We start from the raw sequence: 26,599 nt of genomic DNA, 5'->3' as shown, positions 1-26,599 counted from the left end.
CTTTTTTGTCTTCATCTGTAGTGTTTGGCTGCTATCTTCCTTCCTCACCAACTGTAGGATCACATGGCAGCAGTGTGATCCTTCTCTCTCCACCTGCTTCCTGCACTTGTGCTTGTACTTGTTGCTGGAGACTATGCTGTCATATCTGATGTGTACCTGAGATGTACAATGCTAGACTGTGAAGTAGTCATGGGGAAAAAAGACCCTTCAATGGGACAGAAAATGTATTATTGAGGAAAAAATCTGGGACAGTATATAGGGAGAAGCGGGTGATAGTGAGGTTACCTGATACCAAGGGAAGGATTTGATATTTCCTGAAGCAGCTGCCACGTCAGTGTCATTTACTGATTCTCTTTCAGAAAACAGTGTCAATGAAGGGGAAGATAATTTTTAATGGAGTACTGTGTATGCTTCTAGCGTTTAATTTGATTTCGGGTTGACCGGAAGCTTTCCTTGAGAGTTTCTCTTATGCTGTTGAGATGTTGGCAATGCTGATAATAATGATAGGTTTTTAAAAGCTTATCTGAAGAATTGTTGGGTGCAATTTTTCAACAGTCAGCATTGTTCATTTGTTAATTGATGTATTAAGTTTGTGACGTTGATACAGTTAATATTCCTAATCCTTTGACCCTAAGTATTTGACTAAGCGTATGACTTTAGTCAATGACTTGGTGGAAACTTCAGTATGATAAATTAGCTGTCTCCATTAATCCTTTGTCTTTACAATTAATGATTTCTGAGTTGTTTCATTTGTCTAATTATTCCCGTGAATATGTATGTGCCTTGGACTTATTCTGTTCAGAAGTAAATTACAGGTGAAAATTCAGGATGACCTAGAAGGCTGGTATAATAAAAACTTCACAACATAATCATTAAGCTGAGCTATGGTAATGTACCATTGGAATTGGAATGTTTTCAGTGTTCCTGATCTTGCTTTCAGATATTGTGTGAACTTAAGATCTTAAAGATCGTGGATCTTAATGTTGAATGTCTGAGGGCTTACTTAACAGAAACAATTGATATATAATTGATTATAGCTGTAAGCAAACTGTGCACCAAGTATACCTGTTTAATTATAGTACTACAAAAACAATTAATTTAGCAGACCAGAAAAATATTGTTTTCTTTCTGATTGTAGTTTCTGTCCTAAAGAAGTGTAATTAACAAGATCATCAGCTTGGGCTGTATCTTTAGACTTCTGAGATCATATTTTGGTTGAGAAGGATCACAACTGATTTATAAACTTTTCCCTCTTCACTTCTATGTTTTGTTGACGTTTTATTATGTAGACAGGACTTAAACTTGTTTATTCCTTTAGCATGGTTTTCTTCCATTTTTTTTGAGCTACTTCAGTCTAATAATAAGACAAATAATGTCACTAGTATTATGGCAGCATTTACATTGCTTTGCCATTTCTATTTTTTCATGAGAAGTGGTATCAGAAATAGGTAAGTTTTGCTTTCAGCATGCATCCATAACAAAGCATGTTCTGTTGTGAACTTGCTGAAGATGCTTTGTAGCTCAGCAGTGTGGTATTAACTGGAGATCTTTATGACTGCAGTAGCAATACTGTCTTTGTGTTGGTAGATTGCTTCATTCTCCGAAGAGAGTGATGTACTATGTGGTGACATCCGGAAAACTAGGAAAATACTGCGTTCGTGTCCCTGTTCTATTAGAATTGTTCCAAATTTTTACTTCCAATCCAAATGAGAAGCAATAAAATGTGCTAACCGACTAAATCAACACCAGCATTTGTTTATAGTGCTACTTCAGAAATGAGTAATAATTCTCTCTTAGCAGCTAGTTTTTTCTGGGCAGAAGATATGATTTGCAATAGCAAATCTTCATTTTATTTTGCTGCATAAAGTAGAGTTCAAATGACAACCTGATGAGGGGATTGTGGTCCTGCAATGAGAGTCAGTTTTCTTATGCAGCTTTTCAGAAGCGTTTCCAGTGTGATTTTTCTTTTTTTTTCTTTTGAAATGTCTGGATTTGTATGGATATTGAATAGTATTTTCAGTATTCCTGGAAGAACAGGAAGGATGAAGTCATTGCTGAATGTTTCTCTTGTGAAAGTGTTAGGACAGGCTGTTGCCTTTATGGTGCTGACAGGAGTTTTTTTTTTGTTTTTTTTTTTTTAAAAAAAAAGAAAAAAAATCATATTGGGATGCACAAAGGGCTCATCCTTCAAAGGAAAACGTTCCATTTATCATCCTGGTGTAAATGGAGATGTTGCTTTCTAAGGAAGGAGCTTTTTGGATGGTGGTGGGAAGTGGCAAAAATTTTTTATGTTTTTGGGTGTTGAGGTGTGAGTTTGAGTTATGACACAGCTGCTCAATGTGGAAAATTTAATTATTTTTAATGTTTTGGCTGCATATGAAAGATGCACAAATTGGATGGTGGCACAGGAGGTCAGTACTGAGTCCCTGGATGGTAATACTTCTCTTGGCGAGAGAGGCTGACGCAACACACAACAAAAAAAGCTGAGGCAGATACAGTAACAATGGCTTGCACCTGGACTCTTGATGGCTATGGTTCTGAATATGCTGAGGTCAGACTCTACAGCTTTATGAATTGCTGTAAATGCCACTTCTCTCTATTCATCTGTTTTTCCTCTGAAGTGACTGGGGAAACCACCTGAGGGTAGTTCCTTCTGACCAGTCAATAGGTGCAGTGGGACTTGATGAAATCCTAGGGGCACCAAGAGTGTTGCTATCCCCACTGGAAGTGGCTTTTGGCTTTCTCATGCATGCTGTGATTCAGGAAGTGCTGAACAGTCCTGCTTGAGAGTAGTTCCTCCAATAGATGTTCTGCTTTCAATTTCCCTGTCATTTGGTCCAACTGATCATTCCTCCATAGTGTAACATGTGGCATTCCTTACCTGCCATCATCCTGCTGGTCAGCTACTACTTAGCCAGCAAATAGAAAGGGATAAATCTTCAGAAAGAAACAAATCAAATTAGCTTTATGTCCTCTGTGAATCTCAATTCATCATTTTCTTAAAACAACAGCAACAAACACAACAAGAACAAAGATCACTATTTTTCTGCAGGTAAGTTAGCTTTTTGCAGCTTGAAGAAGCTAGCAGAATGAGAGGATCCTGATAATTGGATTATTATTATTAGAACGTGAGGTCCATCTTTTATTTATTGCAGCCTGTGCTCATTTTATTAGCACTGTCATCATGACTGGCTGGTTAGTGATTGTGGAGGTAAATGCATGATTCCATGGCTTTCACCAAAACCAGGAAAGGGAGAAAGGGTAGGGGCAGCAACCTCAACTGCCTTGTCAATATCAGGGCCTTTTTTTTTTTGTTGTTTTTATTTTCTCTCAGAAACAGACTGAGAGATTGATGTTGGTCTTGCAGCTCCCTGAACCATGCTCTGACTGCGAGTGCCAGGTAGTGCTGGTTCTGTTGCCACATCTTGCATGGTGGAGGTAAGTCCAGGGTGCTGCTGCTGGCCCTCCTCTTTTGGGGGTGCTGCCCTGGACAGAGGGATATGCTTCTGTCATTTGCCCTGGCTCCTCTGGTGGTTCTTCCTCTGAAGACACAGTGGCTGTGGTGAAGTGCCTGGGTCCCCCACAAAGTACTTCGGGAAGCTCCTCAGTGCTGAGCCGTGCAGGACTGGCAGAGCAGTCTAGGTCAGAGGCAGGAGGCCCTTGATGGGAGGCAGCGAAGGCTGGTGGGGGCTGTGGAGCTGCCCTTTTGCAGCATGAGCATCCTGTGGTTCTGCTGCTGGTGGAGGACTGGGCTGTGCAGGGCTGCAGAGACAGTGATGAGCCCCCTCACAAAGGGCACTCTGAGACATAGCTACAGCTTCCTCAGCAAGGCTTGTGTGCACAGGAGGATCAGAACAAGGCTCTCTGCCATATGCACATCCCACCGATAGTTGGTGGATATCCTCCTTGTTTCTTGTTGAAAACACTGGAGCCAGGGCTATTTTATTGTATTTTATTATTTCTATTTTAACTTGAGGAAGCAGGAAGGATTTCATTCTGACGTGGATCAACAACTTTTCTTTGCTCTTTTTCTGCTTGTCTTTTATGTGATAATTGTATGTAACCATTTTGAAAGTGAAGATCTTTTGCTACTTGTAGCAAATGGTACTTGGCTTAGAGAGAAAAGATGCACCAAGGAAAGTCCTGTAAAAGAACGACTAGCAAATCCTGTGGAGACTTTGAGATGAGATGAGCACTTTGTAATAAAGCTTGTATGCTGAGTTAAAGCTTTGCTTAGACTGAGGGAGTGGAGGGAACCAAAACACCAAACATGCAAATGAACAATATATAGAAATATCTAAACAAAGAGCGATTAAGGAATTAAAACATGCCAATAACTTTCAGTCGTGAGGTATTGCTGCTGCAGAGGAAAAAGCTTCCAATTGTTTTAAGTTAACTGGTAACTGTATCCATGTTGGTAGGTCTTGACAACAAAAGGCTTTTTGTTCGCAATTTCTATTCCTCTAGGAAATGCCAATTACTGAGGATAAATAGAACATAATGTCTGAGCAGGCTAATATAGCATGTGGCTCCAACTCAGTGAGGTACCAGGAATCCATAGTTGATATTAAAATAGATTTACAGGTAGAAACCACTCATCAGAGGATTTTAGATTTCTGCATGGTTGAGCATGATGTAATTACTTTGAGGAAGCACACACGGCTCTACTTGATGTGGCAGTAAGGTGTGTGAACAGGGCACAACTCTTGAAATACTAGTTGCAATCATCTGATTAATTTAGTGAGGTGGTACTGACCGGAGCTAAGTTAATGGGTGCTTAATGAAAGAAGCAACAAGACTTCTTATTATTGCTGTTCATGAATCACGCTTTTTAAAAATAATGATTTAATATTTTTCCTAGTATTTTTGTTCAATTCTGTCAAGCATTATTTGTGTATTGTATGACCATGTAATACAGATGTAACGTGTACCTTCTTACTGTTAGTGTGACGTTTGTGCCTCCAGTGCTCTTTGCAAGACTCAGCATGCTTTTTGTATGATTTAAGCTTATCATGATTGATGAGCCGGAACACACAAAACTATGGAAGGTTTGGCATGTTGAACTACAATGATATTTTTTTCTTTCCATTGCATAGTGGGAACAAAAACCTGCTAATCAGGGATGACTTGAAACAACAAAGTTCACAGCATTTGATGAAGCCCAGAATCTCTATTTAACACTAAAATCATGTTAACTCTGAAAGTTATGTTCTTCATTGATGTTCTTGATGTGTCTAAAGGTCAGATGGTTCCCAAGCTATATGAAATGCATATATGAAGTGGGTGTGACTTGTAAGTGCAGCATTTTAAGTTGTCATCTTGGAATTTGTTTGTGGAGTGTGGAACAGAAGCTTTGAGGTACAGAAGAAAAATTCTCTATTTGAGAAGTGTTTAAACTGACTTCCCAGAAGAAAAATGTGCGTGTGAGGAAGTACTGTAAAAGGTTGACCAAGGATTTTAACTTTTTACTGCTAGATTCTTATGATGGGCGCTGGTTTAAACTACTATTTTGCTAAGTCTCTCTTCTTTTCTATCCTTTTTCAGGTAGTGGTGCTACAGCAGTTGTACAGGCAGCGCTATGCAAACCCCGGCAAGAGCGTGTAGCAATAAAGAGGATCAACTTAGAAAAATGCCAAACCAGTATGGATGAGTTACTTGTAAGTAAATTGAAGGGAAACGTATTCCCAGGGAGGTGGTGTTCGTTTTGTGTGGTTTTTTTTTTTTTTTTTTTCCATTTCAGTATTTGCTTGGTCTAAAAGTGAGGGCAAATATTTTATGCAGGGTAACAGAAAAGGACTGGAAAGTAACCTAAAATGTGTGTCTTTCTCCTAAAATGGATTGTATTAATGTGTATTTCTTTAATGCTGCAGAAGCAAGTGCAAATTTGAATCCCTTTGGGATAACCAACTGTTGAGAAATGCAGGAAGAATCTTTTCCTTTGCTTTCTGGATGCTTGGTTTTCAGGAGATTACTGTCTTGATGTCCCTCACTTCTCAACAGTGAGAAAAAATGTTTTCCATTGGTTAAACACTGATTAAAAATCAAGGCAAAATTTAGTAGGTCTCCTTAATGTTTAAAGCACCATAAATGGGGGGGGGGAATTGAGTATTTTATAATACGTTTTGTAGGGGAAACTAAGAATGGCTACATTGCCATCTACACAAGGAAACTCTTGTTACAGCTAATAACGTGCATTTATCCAGTAGGCCATTGCAAACCATTTAAGGAATGTTGTTTGTTTGGGTTACTGATCAGAGGAGGGAGGCACCTGTAAAGGACTACAAGATCGCTTCCTCTGCACTGCATGGCAATCCAGACAAATCACAAAACTCTTTTTAAAGCACAACAAAAAGTCCAAAACAAACAAACTCCAAACCACTGTTACTTTTATTGCTCCTAGTCAGGTGCTTACAAGACTGTTGCTTATTTATATATAGGCAGCATAGCAAGAATCAAAGAACCAAAAGCCATTCTAAAAGTGAGAATACTCTCTTCTGTTCCACAGGTTATACTTCTGCCTAGAGACTGTGGGCTTTTTCTAATGCAGAAATTCCTGCCTCTGAAGGAAATGATCTCCTCAGCAGGGAATTGCCAGTGCAAAAGATATCTTGAATTTGATACAGAGGGTATGGTCCATCCAGTTTCTTCAGAAAAAATGGCTTGTTTACAGTAGAGGACCCAAAATGCTCTTCCCCGGTGATTGATGGCATTTGCCTTCAGTTTATGTAACAGCTTGTATGGAGCGTTGTTTTTTATTTTTTAAGAAGATTGTGGTAGTGGAAACTACCTCTGAAGAAGTGAGATTTCTCTCAGATGAAAACTCAAAGATAAATTCTGTCCAAAGTGACGTGCTGTGCTGTGATTTATAAATTACTACAGCCCATAAGGAACATTCTGTAAAAACACAACTATTAATTAATGTGGTATGGTCAAACATGGGTCTGTTTGGTCAGAGTTTGAATAATGGGAACTAAAGTTGCAACAGATTTAAAAACAAAACAAATAAAATGCCAAAGCTGCAGAAACTCTGAAAGATATCTGGATTGTGTAGTGATGATGGCAGTTAGTTACGAGATTGTAAGTGATTACCTTAACAAGTACTTGGGTATTCTCACTGCTGAGTTATCTCCACTGTCTGGTGAATTTCTGGCCCCATACTGTTATCTTTTAATACGAAGACAACTGTCCGTGGTAGCTTTTCTTTTCTTTTCTTTTCTTTTTTTTTTTTTTTAAAAAAAAAGCTGATTTATGCTTTTCTGTGTTTTCTTTTTTTTTGTGATTTTTTTTTTTTGAGCTGAATATGAATTCTGACTTTCTCAGTTTCCGTTTAGCGAATGGAAAAAAAGGCCATATATGATATATGATTTTCTTGCTTTCAAGACTGTGATAGCCCTGCTAATTTTTGTTCTTGCTGGTTAAAGTGCTTTTGAGCTTTTTAACACTTTTGATTCTGCTCGGTTCTCAATTACTTGTTTTTCTAATCAGTTTTTGTTAGTATTGGGATACTTCAAAAGTGCTCTCTGAACATGCTGTTAAGTGTAATTCTGCCGTTGAGTACTTCTGGATGGTGTGCAAAGACATCCTTCATGTTCTCAGCTCTGAGGCCTTCAGAGCCATGGGAAAATGCAGCAAGCCTGATGTCCACATAAGCAGACTTAAGTTTTGGGCCATTGTCAATTAAAATAGAAAAAGCAGTGGGGGAGGGATTTAAATAATACTTAAGTTACAGCCAAACTCTTGAAATTCAGTACTCTGTTTTCTATAATATTTTGTGTTCTCACTATTGTAAGCTAAATGTAACTTAACCCCAGAAGCCAAGGAAGAAGTTCCTGTCCTTAGTACTGTTCTGACAAGGATATCTTCTCCCATCCCCATATCTCCTCTTTTAAAAACATTAACAAGAAAAAAACAGCAAGAGAAAAAGAGACACATCCACAGAATGGCTTACTGTCTGTGCTCTCTCTGAGGTGCTCAGGACAGTGTGAATGGAATGCTGTTTTGAAATGTCTGTATGTTCATTACAGTAGTAAGCCTGCTATGTGTTGTGTGGTCTGCCTTTAAGAGAGTGTCTGAGTGTTATGTGTTGTTAGGAAGGGGAGCTCTTATATCCATTATAAGGCTTAGTTATTACAGTGGAGTACTGTCAGATAAGTATGGCACTCATGGAGCTGGTTAATAACAGTAAAGTGAAGTCTTTATCTAAATGCCCTTACACAGCTATTTCCAGATCTCCATCTTTCACCAAGGAATTTGAGTTCTGTCTGGATTGTTCTTGGAGGAGCCCGTAACACATCATGACTAATCTGAGTGGCTATATCCCAGATGTCTGTGTCCTTCAGGAACACCTATGGAACTGTGTCACCTGCCTGGCCACTTGGAGCTGGAGGCTGGTCCCATGAATGCTATAGCTTAGCACCAAAAGTAGATGTCTCACGGTTGCTTATTGCTGTGTCGCTCATCTGCCCTTAGACAGATACATTTTTGTGCAGCTGATCAGTGAAACAGGACCAGAAATAATCTGGCTGAAAAGAAGTTAGCTGTTAACCAAGGCATGGCTCCTTATGCAGTTCCCAAATGCTTATGCTAGCACAAATCATAGAATTGCTCAGGTTGGAAAAGACCTTAAAGATCAAAGGAGAAAGAAGCACAGAAGCAGAGGGATGAGAAATACTTGAAAGTTTAAATGCTCCTCTAGCTTGGATACAGTCAAATGTCTAAAGCTATGGGATGTGAAGACTGCCTTCTGGGCATTCACCTGGACATCCTGCTACAAACTGTTCCGTAGGATGCATATTTTAAGTAAATGTTTCTCTTTCACTGGTGCATAACATGGGCCTCAGCCAAATAACACCTTTATGGAGTGCTATTTTCTTACTTTTCTGAATTGATAGAGGCTGCAGAGAATTGAGTGTTTGAAATTAGAATCATGAAACTAACTAGTTTGGAAAAGACCTTTGAGATGATCAAGTCCAAACATCCCAACCATCCAACTGTTCTCAACAGATTACTACTTCCCACCAAAACTTAATCCCTTTTTCCCCCCATCTGCTTTCTACTTTGTTTCCCGAATACTCATTCGGGAAAAGCTGAGATACAAAATACCTTTGGCCATGTTTCCTGTGATAGTTCACTTTCTGCCTCCATTTCTTGTATGCAGATAAAACACTGAAAGCGCTTTCCATTAGCAGCAGGCAGACTTTGTGAACAATTGCTTTCTTGTGCTGGTAATGCAATAAACTGGTATAAGGAATGAAATAGTAATAAGGGATGGGAGAGTTATACTTGGGATTGGTATGGATAGCTGAGCTGAGAACGTGAGGCAGTAATTTACCTTGCATTTAAGTTGGTGCATCTGCTGGGAAAGGGAATTGTGTCCATGTACATTTCTTCTCCTCTTTTAGCTGCCTATTGTGTCCCAGCTCAAAACAAACAAAAAACCAAAAAGCTGTGTTGTGAGTTGTTCAGTTAGGTAGCTATACAGGCATTCATCCTGCTGTGGTTTGGGTCTGAGAAGCTGTCTGGGGAGGAGGGCTCTTGACAACGTAACTAGCTGAAATGTAAGCTGCTGACTCAATACTCACCAATAGATGTGAGATGAAATCAATTTTTAATGCTGTAATTAACATTTTATTGCAAGGGGCTGTGATCTTGAGTGCATTGCAAATAACTCCCTGAAAACTTTTTAAAAACAGTCACTGAAATGAGGCCAAAAGTTCAAAATGGCATCTATGGGCATCTTTAATCCACCTAGTTTGGACTGCCTTAGTGGTAGCCTCAAGTGAGCACTGATGAGCCACCTGAAGGCAGTTACTTTTCAGGGAGGGAGGCTAAGAGTTCAATTTCTAGCTGGATTGACTCCTGGGCTGACTCACCCTCCAGGAGTACATTTTCTGATGCCAGGGATGGATTAGGGCTGCATGGCCAGAGGCAGAGAGGGGGAAAGAGGTAGGGCTATAGATGCTAAAGCTTCTTTGAGGCTCGACACTCAGGTTCAAAGGATGCTCAGAGGATTCTGTGTTAAGAGTTGACAGAACAACGAGAACAGCCAGAAAGGTGCAACAGAACAGTTACGTGAAATACTGAATAGAAAAAAGCCTTACTTGAACGGAAAGATACAAGACTGTCATTTTTAATGCATACAGCTGTGTCATAAATGGTGTTACTTGGTAGTGCCACATCATCGTGCATCTTTTGGTGATTGCGTGCTCCTCTACTCAATTGTTTCCTTAGACTTTCAGTCTGTAACATTAATTGTTCCTATTCTATTTCTGTTTGATTGCCTGGCATCGTAGACTATCTGTCCATCTCAGAGTAAGCAGAGCCAGGCCAGTGATTCTGTATATTTTATCCTTCTGTCCTTCTTTCCTTCCTGCTCTGTTCTATCCTTTTGTACTGCTTTTGAACAGGAAAGGCAGTGGGTTTTGAGCACCTTCATGTTCTGTTGTCCAGCCTGTACTCACAACTTCATCTTCATGCTCATTCAAAATATAGGACTTTAAACATAACTTCTCAGCTGGTATCAGAAGAAAATTGTTGCAATTATACCTGTATCTCCTGGCCAAGCATCCCTTATGTTCTTTGCAATGATACTTGATCTTGCATATAGATCTATAGGTAAATTGAAGCATTTCAGAGCCTTAATGCATCTTCTTTGCGTACTTCAGTTCTGTTGTAGTATTTCACTTTGGAATTAAACTTTTACTTCACACAAGCAGAATTGATAGCTGTCTGTGTTATGCTGGGCTTTGTATTTCTTACAGAAAGAAATTCAAGCAATGAGTCAATGCAATCACCCCAATGTGGTGACCTATTACACATCGTTTGTGGTGAAGGATGAGCTTTGGCTGGTTATGAAGCTGCTAAGTGGGGGTAAGTTACTGCTTTTACTTGTTTAGCTGCAAGGAAATTGTATGAATTTTCTAATGTGTGTTCTTTGAGTTAATTAACCTAAACTAAGCGGGGGAAGGGTGAGAGTCTTAATAGGATGGATCTTAAGACGTAGACATGCTGAATGTTATAGCAGGAATATATGAGCTTAAAAAGACTGTATGTACATTGATCTTACATACTATGAATTGCTGGGATTAATTCAGTTGATCAAATTGCTGTCATTTTTTATTCTGAATCATTTTGTTATAGCTGTATATTAAGACTGTGTTTGGAAAAGTAATGGTGAGAATTAAGTCACTTCTGTCAATGTGGCATTTTTTTTTTAGAGTTACAAATCCCCTCTTAAAAAAAAAAAAAAACAAACCACGTGTATTTCTAGTTCCTTATTCTTCCTGGGACAGGCTTTACACACATCGAATTATTTTTATTGCCTAAGCTAACTGAACACCTTTTACAGTCTTTTGTGGTATAAATGAAAAATATTAGAGCTTCACATGGTTCTGAAAGAAGCAAAAGGGACTAAATTGAATGCACTTTAGGCTTAGAAAAGTGAAATCCAAAGTAAGAGGTTCCTAGCTGCCACATGGTGTTCTTCAAAATTAGTCTTGTTGGCGACAGACATCTGTATTGTTATCCTAGAAAGCATGGGGGGGAAGTCCTACATCACGTTTCTTTTAATTATTCAGTTCTCTTGTTCTATTCACTCAAAAGCAGGCACTGAGAGGAACCAGTGATTTTTTTTTTTTTGAGGGGAGTGTACTTTGAAGTACTGAAAAGTGCCTGGATAGATAGAAGATATAGCAATAACTGAAATTCGTTGTCAAAGTACGCGTCAGTAGGAATGTAGACAACATTGGTCTTCAAAGATTATCTCCTAGTCTTGCAGCTTCCTGTTTATCCTACATCATAAATTCACGAACTATAATTTAAGTTGGATAATAAACTAAAACATGTTTTGTGCTTTTCTGTTTAAATTTGCTTTAGACTTGCATCTGTAACTTATCAATTATGTCTTCCTAATGAACAATTACCATATTTTTGGCAAAAAACATTGCTTTTGTTTGTTTGTTTGAATGAAAGTATGGTGTGCTTTATTCTAAGAACTAGTTAGCTGAAAACTTAAATAACAAGGGGAGAATGAAGAAATATGTTGTCTTCAAGAATCTGAAATATTTTCTTTCTTACCTGGATTTGCAATGTAGGTTCAATGCTTGATATAATAAAGTATATTGTCAACAGAGGAGAGCACAAAAATGGCGTCCTTGAAGAACCCATAATAGCAACAATTCTTAAGGAGGTTTTGGAAGGTTTAGACTATCTGCACAAGAATGGGCAAATTCACAGGTAGGAGCATATACACAGTGAAAAATATTTTCAAAGTTGAATGTATAGGGTGCTGTTGATACTGGTCAGCTGCAGTTTTTTGGTTAAGCAAATTCTATTGCTTGAATGCAATCAGTAATTCTTAAATGATAATGCTCAGGCAGCTGCTGTTAATCTTGACTGTTAGTTTGTTGCTAATTCTTTGTATTTTACTTTATTCTCTTTCCTTTTTATATTTAACATAGGCCTGTGCTGCACTAAGTCTGCAAAAACTGTGGTCTGTATTCCTGTAACTGCTGGTATTCCAGAGATTTAATTTAACTTTAGTTTGTGGTATGATCTGTGGCTTATAGTTGTATATTGTGTTGCATAATAAACCCATTCATTATATAAGGCAATTGAACAATCTGTTTAAATGTGAAATGTATTTCTTCCCGATAGTCAGTATTGTCTAATAGCACAGATTTCTCTTTATGACCAACCAAACATGAAGCTGGGACTGATATGAAAATTAGATCTTGGTGTATACATATCTAAATGATTGTTTTCCTGTGTGTTCTCACTCTGCTGGCTTTCTCATTATAAATTGTGCAGATGCCCTAGGGTGTTCTATATGCGCATATTATAGTGATCAGCAGGTTGTTTCCACTGTTTAGAAGTTGCAAGGAAGTGCTGTGCTTTCACCTCCCTGATTAATTTTGCTGCAGTGAATTTGCCTTTTTATGAAAGTGCCAACAAGGGGCTCTCCGTTTCTAGGACTGCTCTTTACAAGAGAGGAGAAAAAAAAATAATCACGGCAGACAGAACTGAAAATGCTGCTAGTAGAGACGTAGCAGAGTAATAGTTCTTTTGGTGTACTGCTTTTGTCTCATCCTATAAATGAACTGCCTTTGTAAATTAAGAAGTTTCTTCCTTTTGTGGAGAGAAAATTAAGATAAATGGAGAAATAAAATATAGTTAACTTCTGCTCTGGAATTCCAAAGATCTGTCATAAAACTTAATTTGTAATTTTTATTAAGCTAATGTTGCTGCAGAAGGAATATCCATCAGCTTTTAGGGATAACAGGATCCTTTGAGGTCATATTTGCGAACTGCCCGTGTACCTTTTTGAAGAAGCTTAAAAGAGATAAAGCTCCTTATTGCATGTGAGATTTCTCCTTTTTATAGCATCTAGTTTATAAACTGTGCAACACCACTGAAGCGCTGATCTAAAGAATATTGTACGCCTTCATTTACCCCTTGCATTTGGGAGATGAAAGCTGTGATAGGTCAGGGAGTCCTTTTTTAAGCAGTAGTTGCCAGTTGGAGACATTCCCAAAATTAATGGATTTTATTCTGTTGTTTCAATGCGTTCTCCTTTATGTATGAAGAAACAGGTTATGTTATATTCAATAGCAAAATGTTACCTTCAGTAAATTTTGGAAAGCTAAATGTTTATGGTATTTTGTATATGAAAGATCCTGTGCTTTAAGAATGGGATGTATGTTTCTATTAAGGACAAAAAAAGCAAACCAAAACATCAAAGCAATTAAGCCTCCCCCCCCAAAAGCCAGATTTTTTTTCTTTTAATCTAAGTTACCTATGAGTGATATGTTAAATTGATAGGTAGTTGATGTTTAAGAACATACCACATTTCTGACAGGTTCAGTTTCAAGTAGCTTTTCATCATGGTACACCATAGAAAAACTTAATTCCATTGCATAGAAATCTAGAGAAATGTACAAATGGTATTTTCTATTTGTCTTTCTCGAAGTTGGATCTTTTCTCTGAACAGATCAAAGGCAACTGGGTTGTTGTTTTTTTTTTGTTTTTTTTTTCCCAGTAGTGAGGCATTTGGATGTAAGAAAGTGTTCGTTCTTGCTCTAAAGGTCTGAAAGTTTGTGAGGTTATATTTATAAAAGGAGGCAAAAGAGCTGAACCTCAGTATTTGTTCTAAAAACGCATCCCTGAATCTTGCTCATTTTATGCCAAGGCCAATATGTGTGGTTGTATATAAAGATGGAGTTCATTAATTTATTCTGCGCTCTGTTTTATTGAAAGTAAGTTACATTTTGAACTTTAGTTCCTGTTTCTGCCTTTAATATTTTCAAATGCTATCTTGTGAAATTAAGAAATTTAAAGGTGTTTTTTTGTCTCTTTTTACATAAAAATGAATATATGTATTCTTTATGTAAAGGTAACTTCTTATTTGTACATTCTAGAGATTTGAAGGCTGGCAACATCCTGCTGGGTGAAGATGGCTCTGTACAAATAGCAGGTAATGGCAGTGGTAGAGAAGTAGTGGCTAAATTAAAAGGTATTTGGAGCTGATGTAGGGGCAACGTATAGAAGTTTTTCTGTTGACTTTTAACTATTCCTTTTTTGAAGCACTGCAGCTGCAGGTCATCCAATTTTAGAATGCTTGGTTAATGATATGAGTTAGAAATTATCATTTTTTTTGTGTCCAATCAAATATATCAGGAAACATCAATGATCTCTTGTTGCTTCCTTTAGAGTCACTGTTATAGCTTAAAGTGCTTGCAAATAGTGGCGATTCTTATTTTTAGGTTTATTTCATGAAATGTTTCTGGAAGTAATACTAATGGTGGGGATTGAAAAGTCTTGTATGTATTACACTTTTGTAGGACCTTATCTTTGAAGTAGTCACTAATATGTGAGACTTCTCACTGGAGAATTTTTTACTTTTCTCCCCAGGAGTACTCACAGGCCTTAACAGCTTATAACTCATGACCCAGGGATGAAACCTTCCTGTTTAGTAGCCCTCAGTAATAAGAATGGCTGTAACTGAAATTTTGGTTTCAAATAAAGGATGCTTTCAAAGTTTTGTGTAAGCTTACCTTGTGAAGGGCTTGAATATTTTAGTACCTGAAGTTTATGAAATGAGAAGGGAAAAGATTATCTTGCAGCTGAGCCAGTTTTAATTCTTCTATTGGAGTTTAAGGCTTTTACAATAAAGTAAATAGTCAATTCTACAGGCTTGAATTTTACTTACATTTATTCACTTGTTTATACCCTGCAGTCATCTTCATTTTCTATAGTGCTTTAGACAAACAATACTCCAGAATTTGTAGATCTTCCAGTACTCTAAAGGAGTAGATGTCCAGGTAACCCATTTAACTGAAAAAAAAAATAAAAGCTCAAAGCAAATCTCATGAACAATCTGAAGAAAAAGCTGCTGACTTCTCATTATAACTTCCACACACAGTCAAATCTGCTGTCACAGTAATCAGATAACATTCAAGCACAAGCTTAATTTATCTTTTTGTAGTTCAGCTCTAGCATATGGCTTCTTGACCTTTTCCTCCTTCTTGCTGCAGGCATCTTAAACTAGTAAAGTTTTTATTGTGCTGCCAGGGCATGCAGGACTGAGGAATTTCGGTAGCTAAATAGATAAGTGGAATGTCTGTCTTTCAGATGTTGTTTCCATACCAGGTTACTTCAGAATTTCAGCTAAAATGTGCAGCAATATCAGACTTGTTTCATTGTTGGTATGGGGCTGTACTGTATGGGGCAGCTGAACATTGCACACTAATTGAAAGGCAGTTTAAATGTCAGAGGCTGCTTTTCTTCCTTGTTTATCTTTTTTGCCTTGATAAAGTACAATCCCCTTTAATCTTTGAAGAATAGATACTTGATTTGTAATCTAGCTGTTATGTTCTGGCTTCTTTTTAGTTTGTTGGAAGAACTTGTCTTTTTACTGCTCATTCTGTTGCACCCCAAGTTTCTATGAGAAAAAGACTTACCTATAATAAATACTGCTAATATACAGAGTAACATTTGAAAACGTAGTTGTCCATTAGCCCCTCAGAACAACAAAATGCTATGATTCACAAATAAAGCCTGGCCTAGTGTTTCTCTGACGAAAGTTTTTGTACAGATGTTGAAGACCATACATTTCTTCAAAGAAATTGAGTAGACCGTATGTTCTTCAAATAAGAGGAATGGCTCTACAGAGACCTGATTGCAGACCTCAGAGGTTCTTTACAGAGACTCTGTTCAGTGTCTCTAGAGGAGAAGACGAACGCATGCGTTTTCTTGTTCTGTTTAAAATTGAGTATACTTATTTTTCAACTACCAAATTCGTCTGTTCAGAGCAGGAAATTTTGGGCTTCCTATTCACAAATAAAACGTTAAATATTTGCTACAAGCATACTGCTGTTATTAAATATGTTGGGACTTTAAGATCTTATGGACAAACAAGATGATTGGACAAACAAGATGATTGGTACTTTATCAGGGTTACAGCCTTCTAAACCTGAATTGCCTAGCAGGGATCAAAATATCTAAGAAACGAGCAAAAGAACAGAAATAAGATGAAATATAGAGCATATAACACAGAGGAATCGTAGTCAGATCAGTGGAAATATTGTAGGAGGCGTGGGCAGTATGCATGTTGTGTTCAGTCCATACAAGAAAATGAGTTTGAATAAAACCCATAATAATAGTGTGTTTTGAGGATTCTTGCAGAAGATTGCCCACTTTGGGTTTGTGCATAGCTGTCTGTAGGAACTTGCTCATTTCAGCAGAAGTTCTTAATGTTCACTCTTGTGTTAAATGATACCCCCCAAAAAAGTTGAATCTAGGCCTCAGGTGCTTAAGGTGAAAAAATTAGCAGGGACAATTTTTTAGGGACAAAAGCCTGACCTTTCCTTAGCTTTAGCCTTAGGCTAAAATCTAGAGCCTCCTTTGAGTTGAGAAATTTGTTAGAGCAAACATTTTTTTGGCAGCCTGTGCCTTCCTTTGCAACTTCTTTGCAGCCCCACTGCCGTGGAAGCAGTGGCCTTGTCCCCCCCCAGCCCAGGAGGTTTGGCCTTGGCTGAAGCTTGGCCCAGTGCCCGGTCCTGGTAAAAGAGCCAGAGGAGAAATGGCTTTTGGGCTATGCTCATTTGGCCAGCCCCTCTGCTCTGCTTACGTTAATTTAGAATCCTTTACTAATGCACTGGAATGGTGACTTCTGAAACTTACTTTTTCTTTAGTGTTAGCTGTGACTTTTAGTAACTAACACAGATCGTTCAGCTCTTTCCTTGTAATGTATTGACCTTTCCTCTTCATGAAATTTCTCTTCAATTATACTGTGTCTGCTATGTGGTAGAAAGCTTGCTGCTGTGGAGTCATGTCTGTTATTAAGCAGTGTGTATTTCTGAAAGCTATGTCTGGAATGAGACATGAATGTCTTGTTTTTACTGAGGAGCCATAGAAGCATTCTTTCTTTTTTCAGAAGTGTACATTGCTTGACTAGAATTGTAGTGAAATGTTTGCTTGAATTGATGAAATGCTTATCTCATGGTTCTCAGTGAGGTATTGCAAAACTTCCTTTTGAAGCTTATACAAGGAGGGATTTTGCTTTGTTTTTGCTTGTTTCATTGTGTCCTCCCCCTCTTCTGTTTTCTGGCTTGTGTCTTTTTCAAAGATGGTCAGAATTTTAGCTCTGCATCTTGGCTCCTAGAAGGACTTTTAAACAATTGTTTGATACAAAGTATTTATCTTTGCTACTGAAAAGACTTTTTTTTCTATCTCAATTATGTGCTTATTTTTGGTTTCTGCTTATACAGTTTTTCTTCATATACAGTAGCGTTCTTCAAAAAATAGTTACAAATAATGGCATTGATACTAGGACATTTGAAATCTAAAAGTAGGTGTTTCTGAAGCTGTTCACTCTTTTCAGAAATTCAAATGAAATCCCTCCAATCTATAATTTACAGATTTTTGGGGGGAAAAATGATTTTTCTTATTCCTCAGATAAACTGCAGGGAAAGTTAAAAATACATATGTTCACAGAATCACAGAATCACAGAATTGTAGGGGTTGGAAGGGACAAACCAATGTTATTTGTGGTTTACTTCTCTCTTGTCTATTGTATTTGTGTTTTAATAATGTAGAAGAGGTCCAGAATTCCATGGTTAATGGCTGTTTAATGGAAAGTAATGATAAAGCCCACAAATCCAGACCACAAGGGTGATTCAGAATGCAAGCTTTATTGTGGCCATTGGAAAAAATTAACAGTGAGGAGTGACAGTGTGGACTCAGAGTTGCCTGTCCAGTGCTTCTGGAACAGGCTCTTCTGTAATGCTGTGGCCTAAATAAATAAATAAAATAAAATAAACAAACCTCCCACACCAAAACAAAAGAGATCTTTTCCACAGAGTTAAAGAGTTCCATAGGTTTGCTATGGTTATATAACTAAAATATTTATTCACATTTCAATCTCTGCTGATAATTTGGGAAAGAAAAAGATGATAGTCCAGGCAGCCTAGAATTACTGCTGAAAAATAAATGTAAAAGGTATTATTTTAAGGTTTAAGAGTACCCAGCTTGAAAATGTTTATGCATTCTTTGAACAATGGATGCTTGCAAAGTTATGAAGTAGGGCTGTATTACCAGCACCAGTCCAACTAACTAAAAAATCTCTTTGGTCCAGAGACAACCTAAAATAATACCTTGTCATGAGAAACACCTCTGGTTTGTCTAGCTGATACATTGACTTTGCTAAATGACCATACGAAACTAATGCCCTTTTAAGAGCATATTTTGAATAGTAGGTCCTATGTGCATTTTGTTTTCCTAATTCCTGAGAAAGAATATATATATATATATATATTTTTTTTTTCAGTTGTGGCTCTTTTATCTCAAGAGAACTGGCATTGCTTCTACTATATGAGAAATTTTATTTGTTACTAGTAGTTTAACTGGTTATAACTTCTTTCTCATTTCCCAGATTTTGGTGTTAGTGCATTTTTGGCTACAGGAGGTGATATGACTCGTAACAAAGTAAGGAAAACATTTGTTGGTACACCATGTTGGATGGCCCCTGAAGTAATGGAGCAGGTATTACAAACGTTTAAGAACAAAAATAAAATCTTAGTCTTTAATTTTTGGAACTTCAGACATCACTACCTTGTTTTTCCTTTCTGGCTCTATTCCAGGTGCGAGGTTATGACTTCAAAGCTGATATGTGGAGTTTTGGAATAACAGCCATTGAGTTAGCAACAGGAGCAGCACCTTATCACAAATATCCTCCTATGAAAGTAAATGTCACCTTATATTGATGCTGAAGTGTTCTGGATTTCAGATTGTTCTGTGTGTTTAAACATTTTTTGTCACTGCGAATTTTTCTCTGAGGAATGACTAAAGATAGGCCAATTTTGTAAATGGTGGCAAGGATCTATAAGTAGCTGCATGAGGGCAGTGATGTACAAGGGGAAGACCTAGAAAACTGGGCTTTGGGCCATTGTTAATAGCATTTACTTTGTATTTCATTCACTTCAGTGGAAACCAAAACAATAAAGGCAGCGCTTCCTCATTCTGTTTTTATGCCTATTGGCTTTTAAAATAGTACAATGTAGAGGTTTTCAGAAAAAGTGTGCCAGTGATTATTTGAATTGCAAGTCTGGTATCTGATACGTGTTTTTAAAAGTAGGAGAAAGTTGCTGTTCATTTTGTCAAACCAGAAAGTTTGGAATTTAAGTTACCCTTTGAAAATGAAATTTGTCATCTCAGTTTGATCATTTTGTTAATGATTTATGTATTTTTTTACTGGTTCTGATAAAGATAGTGACGGAGGGCTTTCTTGAAATGAGTTTCGTGCTACTTTAAGAAGAGCTTGGACAGTGTTGCCTTTCAGGGAAGCCTACTGGAAAAACACAGTAAACAAACAAAGCAGCTACCGAAAAACCTTGTGGCTGATGTTTTTTATTGCTGTGGTAACTACTAGTGGTGTTCAAAATTGAGAAGATGTACCATGTTCTGTAATGTTAAATTACTTAAATTGATAGCAATTGCTGTACACAGCACTACTTCTGAAAAGGTGGAGAACGGTGTAGAATAGTGTCTAACATAACTGATAAAAAAACGAATATGATATTATCAGAACAGCCTCAAAACATATTTTGTTATTCAGGCGTAAAACTGTCATAAGCTTCTGACTGAAGTACTTTAGATCTTGTAATGTTTCACTCAAGTGTTGTGTATTTTTTAATTTGTGCAGCAGAAATGCTGATTGTAGCAACCTTGCTTACTATTCCTCTTCTGTTTCACTCTTATCTGTCCACATTCCTGTCAGAAATTCAACATCCAGTGATGCTGCAACACCCAAGCAGAGTTTTTTTTCAATGTTTTGGAGTCCACATGTTCTCTTTTCTTTGAAGAATTGTAAAGTGGTGTTTGCATTATTGATTTTTTTAATGTATTTATTTATAACAGTTATACCACTAATTGTTCTGAGGATTGTGTAGAAATGTTATTTTGATGTTTTAGCGCTACTTTGTTATAATTGTAAATCAAGATATCTAAATGTATGTACTCTGAAGAACAGTTATTCTCTTAATTTATACATCTTCTGATTTGGTTTTACTTACAGTAATTTTTCTTGGGTTTACTGTAGGTGTTAATGCTGACACTGCAAAATGACCCTCCCACTTTAGAAACTGGTGTAGAAGACAAGGAGATGATGAAAAAGTATGGCAAATCCTTTAGAAAATTAATTTCTTTATGCCTTCAAAAAGATCCTTCCAAAAGGTAGGTCTTTATTGCCATGTACAGTGTAACTTTTTTGAAATATAGCAACTATTTACAGTTCTATTTAAATATTGTTGTCTTTCAGTGTACAGTTTGGATTTTGCAAATATCAGCTGTCAGTATCTTCATCTCGGGAGAAGAAATTGCCTTTGAATTGTCACTTAAGTTTTCTTCTGAGTTGTTAACCTCATTTGCTTGTATTTAAATATCCTGTTCTTATCAAAGTCCATGTTCTATATCTTTTCCATTTCAGGCAAACATCTTGATATTTTCCGTAAATCTAACAACGCTGTTCAGATTGATCAGATAGAACTATTGGTAACTAAACATTATGACCTCATGGCCTTTAAAAATTAGAACAAAAAGTACTAAATTACTACGCTCAGTATTGCCTTTAACTTAAATGTCTCCATAAAAAATTACTTATTAAGAGATATTTTTGTAACCTAAGGTGGGATGCTCCTAGCTTGTTTAGAGTTTCTAAAGTTACTGTAGGCTATTTTCTTTGCTGCTTTTTTCTTTATTTGGTGAAATGGGATAGCCAGGATAATGGAGATGCTAACCATCTATTTAAAAACTATTGCTGAGGTCCCAGGTTCCCAGTGTGAATAATTTATTTATCCTTCATTTGTTTTTATGTGAACCCATATTCATAAGCCTCTTTGCTGAGGAGGTGGAGAAGGCACATTGAGTAACATTATTTCCCAAGAGTGTTCAGTGTATAACTTTTTTAAAAACTTATATCTGACGTATCTGGGGGAAAAAGGTTGGTCTGAAGAGATTGATGACTGAGTGGGTGTGTAGGTCTTTGCTGGTGTTCTACTAGCATTAAGCTCAGGATATGTAGTGGCCATGTTGAAAAGATGGAAGCAGCAATAGTAGAAAATATATGTAATTAAGAAAAGGAATAAAAATTACATAGCACTGTCCTTATTCTTGAAATCCTTCAAATTCTGCTTTGAAAAGTCTTTCCCATGTTCTTTACAACTGATGGTCTTATTAACAAATCCTAATGCTTTGCACTGCTACTTGCTGGCTGCTCATATATAGGAATGAAATCTTGTTTTGGATAATCTTTATTGAAATTCTGGATGCTCCCTTCCTGGATGTATTCAAGGTCATATGCAACCTGACCTAGTGGAAAGCATCTCTGCGTATGGCAGTGGGATTGGAACAGATGATCCTTAAACCCATGATACCCAAATAATTCTGTGATTCTCTTCTGTGAAGTTTCTTTTAAGTTTCCAGTGTCCAGTAATTTTCAGAGAAAGATTAAATTGGTATGAAAACATAAACAATTAAAAATGACTTTTTTTCCTTGCAGAGGAATGCCCAGAGTTATCTGACATCACAGTTCAAACATGAGTGTTCTCATGAATGTAGTATTTTCATACTCAAGTTTGGTCTGAATGGAACAGTTAGCATCACATATAGGTGATGATATCTATGTGCCAGTTGTTCTTAATGTGACAGTGAGCATTCTTGTGCTATAGGGTTGTTGCTATTTTTTGTTTCTTTGTAGTCTGGAGTTAATTTGGCATAGAGATACTTCAGTAGTGATGTCGGTTGTGGAAGATGTACTTGCTTGTTCTGTTAAATTAGATGCCTAGCATTGCATTATCTTTCAGACAGTGATGTTTCTTTTGGGCATCTGTGCATGAAAATTTTTCTCTTCAGTGCAAAGAATGTTGGTTACAGTCTCTGGCTATAATTCACTGCTTAAACCAGTGTGGGTAACAAGCCAAGAAGGTACTTTCAGACCTGTTCAGAAGTGTTTTGCATAAGGAATGATGAAGCAATGGAGGACATTAGTTTGGATAAGACTTTACCAAGAATCTAGTTTTTAACTGCAGGTATTCCTTTTAATGAGATATGATGGTGCTGGATCACTAAAACTTACCCTAAAGTTTGAAGTTGATTTGAGGCAGAACTTTCAAAATTTGACATAGAAATTGGTTCTTAAAAGGCTCCCCTTCATTTTATCCATCTAAGGGTTATATGTGGAATACAACTAAGGATGGTGGTCAACACATTGTCACTAATAAGAACTCCTTTATTTTAGAGTCAGTTACTTTGGAGTGGAAGCAAAACAAGTTCTTGTGGAACTACTGTAATTGACTACACAGGATGCTTATTGTTGATGATTCAAGTAGTTTCACTATCTCTAGCAGGAGTGAACAGTTCTGTGTACTATTCCTGTTTTCTTCACTTCCTTATCAGATGTGACCTCAATGAAATATAGCAGTTCAGATTTTTCTTCCTTGTCAGAACATTCTGTAGGAAAGTTTTCTCCTTTCTTATCTAATCTGATTTGTATCCACTGTCTTGCTGTAGTTCAAATGAAAAGCTAGCTAATATTGCTTCTGTTTGTTCAGAAATTATGAATCTTCGAGACTCCAGCTTCCCTAAGTGTAGCCACACCCCAGAATTAGTAAGGTTCTGTGTTCCTAGTGGTATTAAAAACAAAAACAAAACCCCCCCCACACAAAAACCCAAACAAAAAAGCAAAAAAAAAAAAAAAACACTCAAAAAAATGAACAAGTAAACTGGTGGCTTTTAGGTTTGTTTTTTTTTTTTTTTTTTCCCCTCTCCATGGTCTTTTTCAGCACCATATTACGGTTTTGTCTGGGTATGTAGCTTTAGATCCATGAGGCTAGAGGGCAGTAAAACCTTCTATTGGGATCATCATTTCAGTAGCTGAAAGATTCTGAAAGCCTGTTGGAAATGTCAAAAATATAAACTTGAACATGATCAGAAGAATCATAGAATGGCCTGGGTTGAAAAGTATCTCAAAGATCATCTAGTTTCAAACCAAAAGATTGAACAGAACTGCAAGTGAAGTTAAAATGTCTAGGTTTTGACCATACAACAGTTGATTTGATGTTTGTTTAGTTCTAAAATGCTCCTGATAACTTTCTAGTTTATGCAGCATGTTAATAGTGTCAGTACAGTTAATACCTGTTTGCATCACTGAAATAAAAGAATTCAATTAACAGGTATTGATGCTATTATCTTTAAAAATACAATCACTCTTTCACTGCTCTGGAGCAAAGTTTAGTTATATTTGAGTCACTTCAGGAAGCACGTTGCCTGACTTTTTTTTTTTTTTTTTAAATTTGCTTGCTTGTTTGTTTTAAGGGTATAATGCATTTCTGTTAAAAGAAAAAAGGCAAACGTTGGCAACTTAGGTACTGATATATATATTTTTTTTTTGGTATCTTTGCCATAGGGAAACTTAATTTTTTCATGTATGGTAAGTAAGTATGTGTGAATTAGTTTAGTAGCTATTGCCATTCATTTCCCCATTCATACAGTACTAATTCAAAAGTATTAGAGACATACGATTTAACTAACGCCCTGTACTGTATTCACTGAGAGGGATCTTTGTTTCCTGTTCTAATATATTATTGATCTTTCAGGCCCACAGCAGCAGAACTTTTAAAATGCAAATTTTTCCAGAAAGCCAAGGTAAAACGTTTAACCCTACAAGTAAATTTTGCTCTGCCTTAAAATCTACATGATTTTTTTCCCCCTGTATTGATTTTTTAACTTACCAAATGTTGATTTTTGCAGAACAGAGAATACCTGATTGAAAAGCTTCTCACTAGAACGCCTAATATAGCACAAAGAGCAAAAAAGGTGAGTGTTTTCATCTCTCTTGACTGGATTGCAAACGAAGGTGGGGACTGTATAATTGCCTTAGATTTTAGTTGACTAAGCTGTTTTCTTATGCACTCCTTCATAGATTCTGTTGATGAATAGTTTCTGCAGTTTATTGTTCCCCAGTAAGCTTTGTTGTTTAGACTTCCTCATGAGAGTTGTCAAAATATATATCACCCAAATCCTCTTTTTTCCCCACTCACTTTTAGAAATATACAGGTGACTTGATTATGCAGCTGGCAAGAGACAGAACAATGCCCATGTAGGTTCATAAACTGCAGAACATGTATTTATTTCATTATCTAAAGAAAGAATGAAGATATTGTAAATAGTATTTATTGGGGATTACCTTTTTCTCTGTATTATTTTAAATGTTGCATTCAAATATATGGAAGTCAGAGTCAAACTTGACAAGAGATTTCTTGAGTTACTTGGACCTGTGAAGCCTTACTCCAGAGTCTGAGTTAAATGCACAGCTATGACATATGTTGATATTTTTGTTGCACCTTTGGTACTTGTGTAAATGAGTTTACCAGTTAAGGTGCAACAGAATTAAAAAATTCTGAGCAGGCAAGTATTTTAAAACTTAAGTATTGAAGGCAGCAGCTGTTCATAAGAGCTAATAAACAGGAAAGAATTTTAACTTCTATTTATAATCTGTCAGAAGTTATACTTAACACTAGTTAAACAGACAGTATTGCTCCAGCATGAGGACACTGCTGAAATTGCTAAAACTTCTGCAGATAACAGGACAGTGTTCTCTGCCCATCTTTCAAAAAGCAGTCTTTTTAAGAAGATGTTTTATGGAGAACATTTTCAGAAAGGAACTGATAAATGTGATGCATCTTCAAAAAGGGCTCGAAAGATGATCGTGGTAGCTACAAACCTATCAGTCTCACATTGGTGTCAGAGAAGGTTACGGGACAGATAATCTCAAGATCTACCATGGATCAGTTAAAAGTCAACCAGGACATCGGGCCCAGTCAGCATGGGTTCATGAATGGTAGATCCTTCTTGACAAACTTGATTTCATTCTGTGACAAAATGACCTGCTTCATGGATGAAGGTAAGGCTGTCAATGTGGTCTGTCTGGATTTCAGTAAAGCCTTTGATGCTGTCCCCCACAGCATCCTCATGGAGAAGCTGGCTGCCCAGGGTTTGGATGGGTGTACAATTTGCTGGGTGAAATACTGGCTGGATGACTGGGACCAAAGAGTTGTGGTCAGTGGAGTTAAATCCAGTTGACGGCCAGTCACTAGTGATGTCCCCCAGGGCTTGGTACTGGGGCCACCCCTATTTAACATCTTTATCAGTGATCTCCATGAGGGGATTGAGTGAACTCACGGTAAGCAGATGATACCTTGATCTGCTGGAGGCTAGTAAGGCACTACTAGAGGGGGACCTTGTAGGCTGGATCGATGGGCCAAGGCAAACCGTATGAGTTTCAATAGGGCCAAGTGTTGGGTCCTGCATTTTGGTCACAATTACCACAGGCAACCTTACTGGCCTGGAGAGGAGAGGCTGGAAAGCTGCCTGACAGCTTGATGTACTGATGGACAGTCAGCTGAATATGAGCCAGCAGTGTGCCCAGATGGCTAAGAAGGCCAATGGCATCCTGGCTTGTATCAGGAATGCTGTGGTGAGCGGGACTAGGGAAGTGATCCTGCACCTGTACTTGGCACTGGTGAGGCCTCACCTCGAGTACCATGTTCAGTTTTGGGCACCTCAATACAGAAAGGGCACTGAGGTGCTGGTGCAGGTCCAAAAAAGGGCAACAAGGCTTGTGAAGAGTGTGGAGAATATGCCCTATGAGGAGTGACTGAAGAAACTGAGACTGTTTAGTCTGGGAACAAGTAGGCTAAGGCTAGGAGAGACCTTATTGGCTCTTTTCCAATATCTGAAAGGTGCTTACAGCAAGAGCAGGGTTGGTCTCTTCTCACTGGTAACAGGTGACAGGATGAGGGGAAATCGCCTCAAGTTGTGCCAAGGGAGGATAGGTTGAATATCAGAAAAGACTTTTTTACAGAAAGGGTTGTTAAGCACTGGAATAGACTCCCTAGGGAGGTGTTTGAGTCACCATCCCTGAATGTGTTCAAAAACTGTTCGGATGTGGTGCTCAGGGACATAATTTAGTGGTGGGCTGTTAGAGTTAGGGTAGTATGGTTTGGTTGTGGTTGAACTTGATGATCTTGAAGTTCTTTTCCAACCTGAG

The 26,599-nt window shown here is 37.5% G+C and overlaps 1 protein-coding gene across 5 annotated transcripts in view; it reads left to right on the top strand.

Moving 5' to 3' along the window:
- The window catches only part of STK39 (serine/threonine kinase 39), a 118,508-nt gene that overhangs the window by 37,032 nt on the left and 54,877 nt on the right, over window positions 1-26,599 (top strand). For 4 of the 5 annotated variants that reach the window (XR_008204655.1, XM_052674988.1, XM_052674986.1 and 1 more), the window contains exons 2-10: window positions 5,545-5,657; window positions 10,761-10,869; window positions 12,093-12,234; window positions 14,415-14,470; window positions 18,929-19,038; window positions 19,137-19,238; window positions 20,594-20,727; window positions 24,147-24,195; window positions 24,301-24,366. Coding sequence is in view for 4 of the 5 variants with exons in the window: in XM_052674986.1 (XP_052530946.1) it covers window positions 5,545-5,657; window positions 10,761-10,869; window positions 12,093-12,234; window positions 14,415-14,470; window positions 18,929-19,038; window positions 19,137-19,238; window positions 20,594-20,727; window positions 24,147-24,195; window positions 24,301-24,366 (881 nt within the window). In the remaining variant the exon portion in view is untranslated. Of the gene's footprint in view, window positions 1-5,544; window positions 5,658-6,505; window positions 6,627-10,760; window positions 10,870-12,092; window positions 12,235-14,414; window positions 14,471-18,928; window positions 19,039-19,136; window positions 19,239-20,593; window positions 20,728-24,146; window positions 24,196-24,300; window positions 24,367-26,599 lie in introns of all 5 variants that reach the window. The other variant, XM_052674989.1, reaches the window with a different exon arrangement.

The sequence above is a fragment of the Tympanuchus pallidicinctus genome, unplaced genomic scaffold (genome assembly GCF_026119805.1).
Source record: "Tympanuchus pallidicinctus isolate F22 unplaced genomic scaffold, pur_lepc_1.0 scaffold15, whole genome shotgun sequence".
Classification (NCBI taxonomy): Eukaryota; Metazoa; Chordata; class Aves; order Galliformes; family Phasianidae; genus Tympanuchus; species Tympanuchus pallidicinctus.
Note: the sequence above shows the minus strand (reverse complement) of the source record. Positions and strands in the feature narration are given on the sequence as shown.